Here is a 16,279-nt window from a genome sequence, read left to right as displayed (position 1 = left end):
AGTAAAACTAAAGGACTCTACATATCTGAAAACACTGTCATTCTTAGACTATAAGTACAAATCTTGGGGACTTTTTTTCTTAGATATAAAGTGTCAAAATTACTTTCAATTGCATAGTATTTGTTAACTAAAAAGCACTCTCCATCGAGGCTACAAAACAAATTTGCCACACCTCCAAGAACTTGGCAACCGGACCATTACAAAAACATAATAATACTGTATGTAGGCCTATGATGCCAGAAACAAATCAAAGTTTCACTAAAATATGTGTTGTTCTTTTTAGCCATGCAAGTGGCATTAGTCTAAGGATGGCAATGTATGTCTTTTAATTCACCACTACGGTCCAGACTGAAATATCTCAACAACTATTAGATGTATTGCAATGGCATTTTGTACAGACATTCGTGGTCCTCATGCAGAGGATGAATCCCACTCACTTTGGAGATCCCCTGACTTTCCCTTTTGCGCCACCAGCAGGTTGACATTTGTAGTTTTAAATTGAATGTATTGTCTACTATTGGATGGATTTCTACAGACATTCATGTTTCACTCAGCATGACTTATTATAACTGTTGATCGCTAACCTTTCCTCTAGTGTAATCAACAGTTTAGCTTAAAGCACAGCTGTACCTCAGTACAACCTTACAGCTGCTGGAATGGCAGACAACAGCAAACCGACAAACAAACAGGACTATAAATATAACCTCCTTTACAGAAGTAATGAAGCAGTAAAATGCTTCCTATGATGGCAACACGGCATTTATCGATGTATTCATAACTAGTATAAAATGTCTTCATACCTTTCAGTATGCTGTGCTCCCCATAGAATCTCTGACAGAGACATACTGAATGAAACTAATTTTAAACAATAAATGAGCGCTCATCCAGAGCCAGACAAAACAGTGTGACTCATACCATCATCTATTATTGTCCTTTACATCTCTACCACTTACAGTATGAGATTGGGAGCATGGAAGAATGTGAGTGGCATGCCTAAACACTTCCTGGAGGCTTTTTGTGGGACAGGTATAACATAAATTTTAGCTAAGTGTGCTGGGAACGAGTCCAGGAGGCCTGAAACGGGACAAGGCTTTACCCAATGCAGATTTATGGCCAGCTACATCAATAATCTAAATCTCTTTTTACTTAGCAGAGGGTAGAAAAACAAAGAGTCTGCGAGAATACTTTGGAACAGCTGTAATCACTCTTATTCATTGCCGATAATAAATTAGCTAAATTAGCATTTAGCCTTGTAATGGTATTTGGAATACATCGACCTAACATATACATTAATTGGCAGCATTAGCATTTTGGGGAACATTATAGAAATGTGGAGACTTATATTATGCCTAAACATGGTAGCACACATGAGCATCACAAGAGATTATTTGATGCATAATCTTCATCACATTTTAATTAGATCACTAGTAATTGAAACATGTTTTAAAAAGGTCATGACGTGGAAAAGATAAGGCCATGATGAAGGTGTTGAATCCCAATGGAGTCCCTTTGCCTGGAATGGGATTCTTCAAAAATGTAATCTTTTTTTATTAGCCCTTGAATGGAAAAACAAAAGACACATTTGCTATTTAATTCCAAAGCAATACATGTTGCCAAAAGTGCAAGCTCACAGCCGTTAAGAGAAACAACAAAAGACGATCAGAGGCAGAGGTGTAATAACCCACTAAACCCATGGACAAATAGGTCTTCAAAATGGATACATTTTTGTAAGTGTGCTGCTACAGAAATCCACAGAGCCCTGAAGAATACAATTTTAGGCAAATAACCTTCCCTCTCCTACAGTACAGAATATACTGCTTTAATATCCACTGGCTCAATGAAATGACATCACACACATTGACATTTCATGCCTGTGAAAACACTGTTAGAGTATATTTTTTAATTTTTTTTTTCAACCTGGACCCTACTTTCCTATGTGTTTGTGTCTAAGTGACTGATGGGAACAACAGTCTTTGACATTGGTCCAGTATTAAGCGAGATCACTACAGTCGGCAGCGGCGAAACATGCTACAATGTACATAAGTTAATAGGGCAATTGTCCAGCTTGTATTTATCTTCACAAAAGTGCTTGTTTTGCCACTGACAGGCTAAATTAATATTCTAAGTATCTGACAAAAAAAACATAGGAAAATAGGGTCCAGGTTGAAAAAAAACAGTAGTTACCCTTTAAACATCATCATCAAGAGGAAAGACAACATTGTACTGTTTAGATTCAAAAGTGAAATCATCTTTACATTTAAAGAAAACATCTCAATAGCGAGATGGCTTACATTATTTACACAAAAAACACAATGAAAGCTCAAAACTCAATACCTTTGTGTCCCAGCTTCCCAAGTGTCTGTAGATAGTGAAATATACAAAATCATGCCTGGAATGGGACACATTGTTCATATATTATTCATCTGAAATGGGTTTAGGTTTGTTGCAGTGCTGACACGGGCACATACAAAACATACAGCTGTCTGCTTCTTAGATCCTCCACCAGTCTGGCTTTACAGCGCTTCAAGGTTTAGTGAAGACAACCGTTTGCAAATTTTCAGCCATCCACTTTTAGATAAACAAAGAGCAGCATATAAGACTCTAAATCAGTGGTGGAAGAAGTATTCAGATCCTTTACTTAAGTAAAAGAACTAGTACCACACTGTAAAAATACTCTGTTACAAGTAAAAGTCCTGCATTGAAAATCTTAAGTAAAAGTATGTAAGTATCAGTAAAATGTGCTAAAGTAAAAGTAATCAATGCAGAAATAGCATACAACATTTTAAAAACTGATAACGGTCCAAACAATCCTAATGTAAAGTAACTAGTAACTAAAGCTGTCAGCTTAATGTAATGGAGTAAAAAGTACAATATTTCTCTCTGGAATGTAGCAGAGTAGAAATAGAAAGTGGCATAAAAAGATACTTTTGCTGCATTGGTATTTAAACTGAACTACTTCTTCATTGGAGATTTCTTCCTACAATGTAAAGGAACTAGGAAAGGGTTGTGTTTTTGAGCCGGAATATACTAATTTATATGTTTTTGTTTTTACAGTTATGTTTTTAACACTAATAGAAACAAATCCTTGTTAAATTCCTCAAACTGCTTACAAATGATATATTTTGCATATTCCAGGTGACTAGCAATCATATAAGGGGCAAGTATGGCTTATAGTGTGTTGTATGTGTTGTTACTGCCAGTGATTGGAATGTGATTGATTGGTTATTTCTGCCTGCCTATCCAATGTTAAGATGTATGCTCTGATAAAGGTCTGTCAGATCGAAAGTGATAGATCTAAGTGTGAGAAAGCCAGTTAGAGCATTGGTCATCCTGCTTAATTTCTGTCTCTAAAAATAGAATGACCAAAAAAAATAAAGAGACCCAAAAGAAGAACATACACACATACTCACTCACTCACTCACAGAACTTTACAGAAAATGCATGAATAAGATAAAAAAGTAGGTAGCACTGCATATTACGGTACGGTAATAAGATGGTAATAGTGGGATAACAATGTGATAATAAAGAGGTAATATATAGGTAATTACCAAAGTAATAACTGGGTAATACATCACAGTAATAAGATGTAATACTGGGGTAATAAGGTGATAAGAAGGTAACATGTAATAACATGCAATTACCAATGTAATAAGTAGGAAAGGGTTCGATAATAACCATATGTATATCTGGGTAATGGCAATATAGTTCTATTAATATTGTAATAACATGGTAATAATGCGGTAATATATGTTGATGTTTTCACAGTATTATAGGCTACTATCAGTGCAATACCTTCCAAATTAGATAAAACTTCTTGGAGTTTAAAATTGATAATTACCATATTATAATGCTGAAATTCATCCACCCTTCATGTTCCAAATATTTCACTTTTGTTTCAAGGTAATACTTTACAAATGATATGTTTAATCTTTTGACTTCTTACCTGGAAACACATCTGGTTGTTTCTGCGTAATAACCATGAATCAGTGCCGCAAAATGCAAAACTACTTGTTTCCATTGTATTACATGGTAATATTAGATTAACAGAGGTGTAGCGATTACCTGGAAATGCTTCTGGTAGTTTCTGTGTAACAACCATGAATCAGTACCGCAAAATGCAAAACTGCCTGTTTCTGTTGTATTACCTGGTAATATTAGAATAACAGAGGTGTAGAGATTACCTGGAAATGCTTCTGGTAGTTTCTGTGTAATAACCATGAATCAGTGCCACAAAATCCAAAACTGCCTTTCCCTATTTTATTACATGGTAATATTAGAATAACAGAGGTGTAGAGATTACCTGGAAATGCTTCTGGTAGTTTCTGTGTAATAACCATGAATCAGTGCCACAAAATCCAAAACTGCCTTTTTCTGTTTTATTACATGGTAATATTAGAATAACAGAGGTGCAGAGATTACCTGGAAATGCTTCTGGTAGTTTCCAGGTAATCTCTGCACCTCTGTTATTCTAATATTACCATGAAATGTGTCTTTTCTTTCATGCATGTAACCCTGTGCAATCTGACCAGCAGTTAAACACCTTCCACCATCAAGCACTGGAGACTGGGATCGTCGTAACTCAGTTTATTTGACTTAGAAAGGGTCAAACTGGGAAATGAAACACAATGACCAGTTGCTTACATATTGATGAGTCACAAACATAATACAATCATAATAGTAAAAACAATATAACTACACGACACTGTAATGCAGTAGTATATACAGTAGCTAACATGTAAGCTGAAATAAAGGAAATACGTAATGTATTGTTATACAGTGTACATAGTATAACCTATATTGTTTATCTAAATAAACTAAAATATACTTACATGTAGCACAACCCAAGATAACAGTGGCAAACTAGCTTAAACGTACAATATGTAACTTTCTGCCGCTAGGGGTCTCTCAACCAAAACAATGGATTGTAAACACAGACGTTTGATGACATTGGGAAGTTGCGTGGAATTATGGGAGTTTTTATTGCTAAAGGCTATTGTCGATTAGAATGCATCTGTGCATGGACAAGTTTACCCATTCAAGTTTATTCACGTTACGTTTAGTAACGTTTATTCATGTCATGCTAATAAAATAGCTGCAGTTTCCCCAACATAATTACGTTTTCCTTGATTCAATCTGTATTGGTAGCTAGCTGACCAGTTAGCTAGTTAGCCAGGGCTAATGTTAGCAGATTTTAGCTGCTGGCTAATGATCAGCAGAGGTGCAGAGATGTGGCAGCTATCATCCAGAATGAAGTCTCTTTGTGCCCGGGGAGTGAGACAGGCAGAGCAGGGTGTGCTAGCTGGCTATATTAGCATTAGATTAATCGTCTATCTATACAGCTAACGTTAACGTTACTAGTGAACTTATTTGCTGCTTTTATCCATGGTCAAAACAATTATACTACTAATAACTTTATGAGCATGATGAACGATGTTGTAACCCTATAATGTTATCCACCAAGCATTAGCTAGCATTAACGTTAGCTACTTGTCAACCAGCACATACATTGTAGTAACATTAAGCTGGATTAATATTGATATGTATCAATAAATAAGGTTTCTGCTGTATTACTGTGTTGCAAAGTGGCATGTAATTAATCACAAAATGATGCCTTTTGGCAGAAAAAGCAGTGTTACCCGTATTTTTTTCTGTGACATTGTATGATTTACAGTTACTCTCAAACGTAGCATCTGGGTGCCAGTGTTTTGATGGAAGTACGAGTAGCTAGATGGTTAAAGGTTATATGACGCCACTGACGGGCGACTAAATGAAACGTGACGTGTCTGAAAATAAAATAACAGATTTCTCTGGGTTTGCCATTTGGTGGCAACATTTGGGATAGTGTAACTACACAACTCAAAAAAATATAGAACATAGGTATGGTCTTTTTTAGACATTTTATAGCAGAAAAGTTACATATTGTGCCTTTAATGAAGCATACTGACAGTCTAATATGAGCTATCAATCATCATCAAAAACATACATATTGCACATCAAACTTTCTGACAATAACTAACAAAGATATCAGAACAGTATGTCAACATCTGTTTCACATACCGAGAATGCTACCAAAGGCATGAAACGTTGAAGATTGATGCAGATAGAATGGAGAGATAACACATGAGGCTGCCCTGCTCACATTTAACTTCCTGACTAAATCCCATGGTGCAAAGGTCCTACAGTTCTTAAAGGAACACACACACATGTGGATCAAACTATATACTATAGCTGGGTAATGGTAATATAGTTATATTAATATTGTAATAACATGATAACAATGGGGTAATATATGTTGATGTTTTCACAGTATTATAGGCTACTATCAGTATAATACCTTCCAAATTAGATACTTCTTGGAATTTAAAATAGGTAATAGCCATATTATTATGCTGAAATTCATCCACCCCTTTATGTTCCAAATATTTCCCTTTTGTTTCAAGGTAAAACTTTACAAATTATATATTTCATCTTGTAACTTCTTACCTGGAAACACATCTGATAGTTTTTGTGTAACAACCATGAATCAGCAAAAAAAACTACCTGTTTCTATTTCATTTTATTCTGTCCCCATCAGGACATTAGTTCACTTAAACGCTTTTCTTCTCCCATTGCTGGCAGTAGTTTGTTCCACATGTGTGTGTGTGTTCCTTTAAGAACTGTAGGACCTTTGCACCATGTCAGGAAGTTGAATGTGAGCAGGACAGCCTCACGTGTTGTCATTTCTCCATACAATCCGCTTCAATCTTTGACGTTCCATGTCTGTGGTAGCATTCTCGGTAGGTGAAACAGATGCTGACATACTGTTCTGATAACTTTGTTAATTATTGTCAGAAAGTTTGATGTGCAATATGTATATTTTTGATGATGATTGATAGCTCATAATGCTTCATTAAGCTAGTTTGCCACTGTTATCTTGGGTTGTGCTACATGTAAGTATATTTTAGTTTATTTAGATAAACAATATAGGTTATACTATGTACACTGTATAACAATACGTTGTATTTCCAATTACGTATTTCCTTTATTTCAGCTTACATGTTAGCTACTGTATATACTACTGCATTACAGTGTCGTGTAGTTATATTGTTTTTACAATTATGATTGTATTATGTTTGTGACTCATCAATATGTAAGCAACTGGTCATTGTGTTTCATTTCCCAGTTTGACCCTTTCTAAGTCAAATAAACTGAGTTACGACGATCCCAGTCTCCAGTGCTTGATGGTGGAAGTTGTTTAACTGCTGGTCAGATTGCACAGCGTTACATGCATGCAGGAAAAGACACATTTCATGGTAATATTAAAATAACAGAGCTGCAGAGATTACCTGGAAACTACCAGAAGCATTTCAAGGTAATCTCTGCACCTCTGTTATTCTAATATTACATGTAATACAATAGAAACAGGCAGTTTTGCAATTTGCAGCAATGATTCATGGTTGTTACACAGAAACTACCAAAAGCATTTCCAGGTAATCGCTACACCTCTGTTATTCTAATATTACCATGTAATACAATAGAAACAGGCAGTTTTGCATTTTGCGGCACTGATTCATGGTTGTTACACAGAAACTACCAAAAGCATTTCCAGGTAATCTCTACACCTCTGTTATTCTTATATTACCATGTAATACAATAGAAAAAGGCAGTTTTGCATTTTGTGGCACAGATTTATGGTTGTTACACAGAAGCATTTCCAGGTAATCTCTACACCTCTGTTATTCTTACATTACCATGTAATACAACAGAAACAGGCAGTTTTGCATTTTGCGGTACTGATTCATGGTTGTTACACAGAAACTACCAGAAGCATTTCCAGGTAATCTCTACACCTCTGTTATTCTAATATTACCATGTAATAAAATAGAAAAAGGCAGTTTTGGATTTTGTGGCACTGATTCATGGTTATTACACAGAAACTACCAAAAGCATTTCCAGGTAATCTCTACACCTCTGTTATTCTAATATTACCAGGTAATACAACAGAAACAGGCAGTTTTGCATTTTGCGGTACTGATTCATGGTTGTTACACAGAAACTACCAGAAGCATTTCCAGGTAATCTCTACACCTCTGTTATTCTAATATTACCATGTAATACAATAGAAACAGGCAGTTTTGCATTTTGCGGCACTGATTCATGGTTATTACGCAGAAACTACCAGATGTGTTTCCAGGTAAGAAGTCAAAAGATTAAACATATCATTTGTAAAGTATTACCTTGAAACAAAAGTGAAATGTTTGGAACATGAAGGGTGGATGAATTTCAGCATTATAATATGGTAATTACCAATTTTAAACACCAAGAAGTTTTTTTTATCTAATTTGGAAGGTATTGCGCTGATAGTAGCCTATAATACTGTGAAAACATCAACATATATTACCGCATTATTACCATGTTATTACAATATTAATAGAACTATATTGCCATTACCCAGATATACATATGGTTATTATCGAACCCTTTCCTACTTATTACATTGGTAATTGCATGTTATTACATGTTACCTTCTTATCACCTTATTACCCCAGTATTACATCTTATTACTGTGATGTATTACCCAGTTATTACTTTGGTAATTACCTATATATTACCTCTTTATTATCACATTGTTACCCCACTATTACCATCTTATTACCGTACCGTAATATGCAGTGCTACCAAAAAGTAAGACGAAATTAAATAAGATAGCAAAAGATCAAAATACCAGAACACCTACTGAAAAATACTTAGAGGAATGAAAAGAGTGTACATGTATTTATACAAGTGTAGAATAAAATGTACAACCGATATAGCACATACAGTATAACAAAATAAAATATGTATAATATTAAATATGAAGTAACCAGTCTGCAAGAAGCATAACGAGATAGTTATCTCACACACAGCTGTGAACTGTTTTACAGTTTTATGGATTGTGGCAGGACAGTTTTGATATCGAAGCTGTCGGAGTCTCTTTGAGAAGGTGCTCCGCTGTTGGACCAGGTGCAGGGTGGTAAGGATTATCCATGATAGATAACAGTTTGTTCAGTGCCCTCCTCTCCACCACAGCTTCAAATGTTGCTTCAAATTAAATTAAATTTTATTTTGTATTGAGCTACAATGTAAGTTAATAGGGGCAATTGTGCAGCTTGTATTAACGTTCACAAAAGTGCTTGTTTTGACATTGACAGGCTCAGATTTTTATTCTAAGTGTCTGACAACTGATGATGAACATTTACCCCATAGGGTTACATTGCAGCCCGGTCTGTGGCTGCCGGTTACAGTGTTCACATTTGATACTGGACCAATTTCAAAGATTGTTGTTCCCATCAGCCACTTACACACAAAAACATAGGAAAATAGGGTCCAGGTAAAAAAAGCGGTAGTTACCCTTTAATAAAGTCTATCTAACTATCTATCTACACTATACTTTCAAGAAAACATGTATTTCTCATAGTATGTACACACTAGCCAATTGCAAATATATAAAGAAAGCTTATACAGAAAAAAAGTTACAGCTAAATAACCAAACAATATGTGCAAGAAAGAAGAAAAAATGCTACACTCAATTGTGCCTCCCTTGCAATGCAACAGAAAAATCTTTTGGCACGGCGCAACCATCCCCCTACAACAATCTGCTGTGATATCCAAGGGGGTAAGCGAGCCTCCACAACGCGTACCTCCTATGGAGCCATTTTGATGTTATCAAGCCATCACCCCCCCGTTAGCATTCCATTGACTCCTATTCATTTTGGCGCCACTTTGACAGCGAATAACTTTACATCTGAAGCATTTAAAGACTCTATTTGTCCATTGTTTATTTCCAAAGAAACACAACAATGTATAAAAGGCTCCATTACCTTGTATCTCACGTTATGGCTCCGTAGCAGGCGTTTTTGTAAAAAATAGGCTAACGATTGTGTCATAACCACGCGACTTTCTGTTGCATATTAGACAAATGACCGTACAGGCAGGAAAAGCTTGCAGGCAGTTTCGACTTACATTAGCTGTTTAAGTTTAATTACTAATGTTAAATAGCATTTTAGTTAGCAATAATTAGCCTGTGCCTATGTTATCTCCTTACATATACCTACGCTCTCCGTCTCTGCAAGATTCGGAATTATTGAGATTTCTCTTGGCACAGCTACCAGAAGACTTACAACTTTCAGACAGGTTGCTCACGTCACATTTACGTCGTCAAGCTCAGTTGGAGGCTGCGCAGTAACGCCGGGCTCTCACGGGAAAAGTGCTTCTAATATCCTTCACTGGTCTCCGTGGAAATCTACGGCGTTGCTTGTCCATTAATTTTACTGTCTATGGTGATATCCTCATAACCAGCATGCATTGCACCTAGTAGACGGTAATCAACTTTTACAACACTACCACATAACTATTATGTATAATATATGTGTGACAGGTTATTGTGACGGTGTGGGTTTCTAAAGTTTGATGGATGGTGTTAAAGCTTGAATGTCCCCGAAAAGGCAGCAGTGAGTTACAGAAATGGTTTAACCCTACTGCTCAACAGCCAATGGGAACTTAGGACACTCACCCATTCAAACTGGAGAAGTGGCCAAATGGCTCAAAATCGCATGAAATGTCTATGCGTTGTATACGCATTGTTTACGTGTTGTTTGCGTGTCGTCAACATGTTGTTAACGTGTTGTCTATGTTTTGTCCATGTGTGAAAAATCTAAGTGTTGTCTACGTGTTGTTAACGCGTTGTTTATGTGTGAGAAATCACGTGTATTTGAACTGTTTGGCTTTCCATAAATGTGCACCTTTATCCCCATATTTAAACACTATCACATCTCCCTACATGGTGATTCTAAGACAAATTTTACTAGTATTCATTCAGAATACTTTCACAGTTCAATGTTTCTCTTTAATATACAATGTTTGTGTTTCTTATACTTTTTGCCTTTGTACCTGCTGAAGTCTTGCCACTGTAGTTACCTAATTTTCAGATTGGATTTATCTCATATAGTTTTAATCTCTTTTCTTGCTTGCTTCATAAAAATAGAAATGTATGATTTATACTGCATGCATAAGGAGTGTCAGTTTCAATCAGGGTCTGTGTCAGGACTAAATTGCTGTTATCGTTAGCGATCGGTGATCCCCACCGTAAGCTGCTCAATGTTCTGTATCATCCCTGTTAGATAGCCAAGCCTCTCCCTTCTTACTCTCCATCTCTCATGCACACTCTAAGTGGGAAATCTGTCACAAGATAACACCCTTCATAAAAGAATCCTCAATCACCTTGAAGGTACAACTCAAAAGCCACCGCCATCAATCAACTCCGCCATGGATCGTGTTGTCTTTCCTCGGAACAAGTGTGATTCTTTGAGGGTGTATGTGTGTGATTCTAAGGAGGCAAGAAAAGTATTGATGCATTAAAAACATCTTAATCCCCTGTTAAATACCCTCTCTCAGAGCTTGACAGTTTAATAATGGTCAACAATCACATAACCTTTCTCCACTGGTAACTTTTACATATAGCAACACACACTATGAAAAAGCTGTTTTACTCACATAAGCAAGAGCAATCTGGTATTTTCTCAAGGGGCACATTAATATGATTTAAGTTTGAGAGGTCCTCATTCAAGTAAGAATCATCTTCTATAACTGTATTTACTGTGTGAAACTGTATATAATTGCTTGCCATTGTAATATTCTGATAACAAACGGAGAATCTGATTTTCTTGCCCGTTACTGAATTTTATCTAATGAAATCTGTCTATCTCTGTCTATCTTGGTGTTGCAGGCACACATATAAATATAAATGGAATATTCTACAGACACGGAACTTCTGCGTAAGGTAAGCATATTTATTTATTTATTTAAAAAAACAGTATTTCCCTCTGATTGTCCTTTTGGACACAGTGTTCCATAAAGACAGTCCTCATATTAATTTTTCAGCTAAATGAACAGGATTGAATTGCTCATATGTGCCAGACAAAGTGATCCCACTGGATGTACCAAATTAGAGGAACATTGGGTATTTGTTGTTGTTTTTTCAGTATGTCACAGCTGTTTAGGAAGAGGTTAACTGTTCCGGATGTTTTTTGTTTACCATGTCAGCGGCTGTAGTAATAAATGTCTAAAGGTTGCTTTTTTGAGAACAAAATTGGACATTCTTTTAATGTGCACAAAAGCCTGAAACACAAAAAAACAATGGACAATGATCAAGTGGCTCATTGGCAAACTTGAGCTTACAATGAAAGTCCCATTCTTTGACACAGGTTTGAAAAAGAAATGAGCTCAGCCAGAAGAATGTTTCCAATAAGACCTGTAGAGTTTGATATGAAGGTGAACCATGTCTACAAACAGGCAGAAATGATAAGATGAAGTCTAAAATAAAGGACCAAAAGTATTGTATAAATAATAATAATATATAGTATTGCATACAAATTAAGGTACATTACAGACATCTGTTCACATTTCCAGCCGCAGTGTTTGTCAGTGGTCTTATTCCTACTGCCCATTACAGGCAACAGATGCAAAGCCCCATGGGAGTTACGGTTTATGTCCTCCCTAGAGGGAATCGGCTCAATCACTCATTAAACGAGGCTGTAACCAAGAGTGAAATTTCATCTGGGGAATATTTCTATCCACTGTGTAAACTGAGCCCAGGCAATCTAGAGTATCCGTCTATGTATTATAGAATACAAATAAGAGGAAGAAAAGAAAAAGAGAGGATAACAGAAAAAAATAGATAAAAGGAGAAAAATAAAAAAGGAAAAAAAATAAGGAGAGGATGCAAAATGGAATGAAACCGCTAGAGCAGTGACAGACTAACCATTGCGCTGGACATGCCAGTGGCCTATAGCTGATATATAACTGATATAATTACCAGCAAAAATGAGATTTCATCATTTTAGCTGCCTTTCTTCATCTCTTAAATGCAGTGTGGCGCTATAATAAATCACTCTGTCAGTACAAAAGTAGAGGGATTCTGAGGGCGTGTGTAGTAGGCATTATATATTAAATTATTATAACAATACTGATGTGACATTATGAACCCGGCTAGCTTAAGATGTAGAAAAGCAGATTTAATTAATAAAACTCACAAGTAGCTGCTGGAAGAATGCAGCGATTGGGGTAGTATTAAGTGGGAGAGAAGAGGAAAAGATACAAGACAAGACTAGATGACAGGAAAAAAAAGTAAATATACCCTACCTGTTGTAGAGGAGGATATCTGGGACCCATACCAAATTGGAAGGAAAACGCAGGTTTTGAACGCCGGGGTAGCTCTCTGGGTTCCATGACAGGTAAATGTCTGTCCAATACTGAAACAAACAGTAGAGAGAGTAAATGAGAGAGACGATGAGGTGAGGACATAAAAACAAGGACAAAACACATGACAATAATAGCTATAGTGAAGAAATGACAGAACAGGTGAGAAATAAACTGAAGTTTAACAAAAATGAGATGAATGCAAAATGTAAGCCTCTTAACTGTCTGTTTTTGGTTTATATATCCCAATCAGGCGACCCAATGTGTTGTTTTGGTTGTTGATACTATTATTAGCAATGTTCACAGCTCTGGCAGCAACACACGTTCTATAGCTTAAATAGTGTTGGTACAATGCCACGCAAACTCATCCGTGCATCATAGCATCTTTCCTAAAATATAAAACCTGGCATACAACATAAATGCAGAATTTTCTTTACAATTAGCTAAAACCATCAGAAGTCAAACATTAGCCCTTTAGCCAGGCTATTAATCCAACAACTGCTGGCTCTGACATTTCGTCTCCAGCTCTGCTAATGAAGCCTGGCAATGAAACCTTGCCAAGCTAACAGTTGTTGGCTTTGACTCCTGTTTGAGCCTGGGTCAGTATTCAGCATGGGGCTAACTGAGCCAAGCATCAAAGCATTTAAAGGCACAAAGAGGGTGTGTGTGTGTGTGTGTGTGTGTGTGTGTGTGTGTGTGTGTGTGTGTGTTGCCTCTGCCTCTTTTCATGACTAACAATATGTAGCAAGATGATGTGTGATCTGTAGATCTGTAGAATGGTATACATATTAGTGTTTTGACATTTAACGTTCACTACTGTTGTGCCATTCTGTGTGTGTGTGTGTGTGTGTGTGTGTGTGTGTGTGTGTGTGTGTGTGTGTGTGTGTGTGTGTGTGTGTGTGTGTGTGTGTGTGTAAAGGCACTCAGATGTTGTAGTCAAAGGGCACATTTTCCCAGGAGCAAACACAGTCCCATTGCTAATGTGGGCACATCTGTTTGTGCCTATGTACATGTGTGTATGTCTTTGTACATGCATGGACATACACATATGGATATTGTGAGATGTGTATTTTTGTGTTTGCATGAATGTGCTCTTCGGACTGATAAATGTGTGCATATTTCCGTGCACGTGCAAATCCGTCTGTGTCATATGTGCCTCCATCTATATAAGTGACTTTAAAATTGACACAAAATCCTCTTAGAGGCTGTCTGAGTTGAACCATTTCAAAGAAATGCCCTCCTTCTAAAGTGGGCCTGCCGACATATGTTACCACTCATGCAGCTAATGACTTAATCACTACACTTGTCATCTGTGGGCCTTGGCAGTTTAGTGCTACCGAGCCTTTCTTTCATCTTACTCACATTGGCTGGGAAAACACAACTAACAGCCAACAGAACAAATTACAGCTCAGTAACTTCGTAATCTGTCAGAAATAGACGAGGAGGACACTAGGCTTTGTAAGGTAACAGCTGTCTAAGAATAGGTTTTGGAGTTGCATATATATAAAATCTAGGTGTAACGGTTTTTCAGTAATTTGGGTGAACTGGCCTTTTAAAGATCACTCTTCCAGCAGCCATAAGAGCTGGCTTTAGAGGAGGACACAAAAGTAACACCCAGTTATTAGAAAACTTAAGCTCATTACAATTCTCACAGTAGAAATCCCATGAAATCCTATCCATTTCAATGTGGGACATTCATTGACTGATAAACCTGTAATCCTCAAATCCTCCACGATGCAGCGAAGGTGAGCCTGCCCCTTCTCCGTCTCACTGTCAGCTATTAATGTACTTCTCCTTCTAAATCTGCTGCATCTGCAAAGACCCTTAAGCCATTACACCAAAGTGGATGCCCGTATTAAATAGGTGGTTTCCTGAATATAGATTCATTCATAACTTCAAAACCAGTCAGCAGCCAACTCAACCTTGTTGGGTTATTCTGACTGTGGCTCCTGTGGTAATGAGAATGGTATACCTGACTGGCCTGATGTAACATTCCCAAAGCATGGTAATGCAATACTTCTTTTCATAATAGGGTAGATGTGCTGTAGCTGAGCTAAGTAACGTAGTTAATGTTCAATTAGGCTATGTTTGCAAGTGCCTTAGCATGCAAACTCATAGCTAACATTAGCTTACTAACAGCTAACTTGTTCTCTCTGGAAGACAAAGGGTGCTAAATGAATCTGTTGATTTATATTTTTTTCTAGCTACAGGCGTTCTGTTAGCGTTTCAGCCCTTGGTTGCATATTGTGGCGCTGATTGTTTTCCTCTCTGGTGGGCGTGGTTTTTAGAGTATGCCCGCTGTGCTCTGTCTCTTTAGAGTGTTGCAGGGATGACGTATTTTTTGCCAGCCAACCCAGATGTTGGCATCACCCTGGTTCATTCGACTAAAAGCCAATGGGATTTTTCCATTGACTTTTGGATTGTTGCAGAAAATAATCTCTTTGGCAAAAAATTGATGATACCCGTTTTGTTCAGCAAGATGATCTTTATATATGTACACCCCCTTTTATGAATTTTTAAGCGTAAATGCAATCGCCATAAGTAAAAACCTAACGCTAGGCTATAATCAAACTACGCCATGGTCGCATGATGACGTCACCAGCGCTAGCTAAGAAAACTGAAGATTTGAACAAGTACGTAAGCTAAGCAGCTGAACAGAGCTATGTTATAAATGAATATCAGTCTGATCTAATTACCATACTTATAGCACTAGCTAGCTCTGCACTGCAATACAAGAACAATCCATGTCTTATAGTGACATGAAGTTTTAGTCTCTGTGTCGCCTTTAAAGGGGTGATAGAATGATTATATAGGGTATTTCACACTGTTCCTTAAGGTCTCCAATAGGGTATGTAACGTTGGTTGGGCTGAAAATGGCCTGATTGCTATTCTATGGGCCCTTAACTACCCTGTGAATATCGCCCTATTTGGAACAAGAGCTTTTCTTCCAAATATGGTATGCTCATGAATATTTAGATGAGCTGTGCGCTGATTGGTTGAGCGAACCACATACACATACATTGGAGACGAGACAGCAGGTCTCATATTTCAGACACTGCAATGT

The 16,279-nt window shown here is 37.0% G+C and overlaps 1 protein-coding gene across 1 annotated transcript in view; it reads right to left on the bottom strand.

The window, feature by feature from the left end:
• The window catches only part of chrna8 (cholinergic receptor, nicotinic, alpha 8), a 68,074-nt gene that overhangs the window by 15,127 nt on the left and 36,668 nt on the right, over positions 1-16,279 (bottom strand). The window contains exon 4 of the mRNA XM_031293602.2: positions 13,159-13,268. Coding sequence (XP_031149462.1) covers positions 13,159-13,268 — 110 coding nt within the window. The remainder of the gene's footprint in view (positions 1-13,158; positions 13,269-16,279) is intronic.

The sequence above is a fragment of the Sander lucioperca genome, chromosome 4 (genome assembly GCF_008315115.2).
Source record: "Sander lucioperca isolate FBNREF2018 chromosome 4, SLUC_FBN_1.2, whole genome shotgun sequence".
In the NCBI taxonomy this organism is placed as follows: Eukaryota; Metazoa; Chordata; class Actinopteri; order Perciformes; family Percidae; genus Sander; species Sander lucioperca.
The sequence above is the reverse complement of the archived record's forward strand: the minus strand, read 5'-3'. Positions and strand labels throughout refer to the sequence as shown.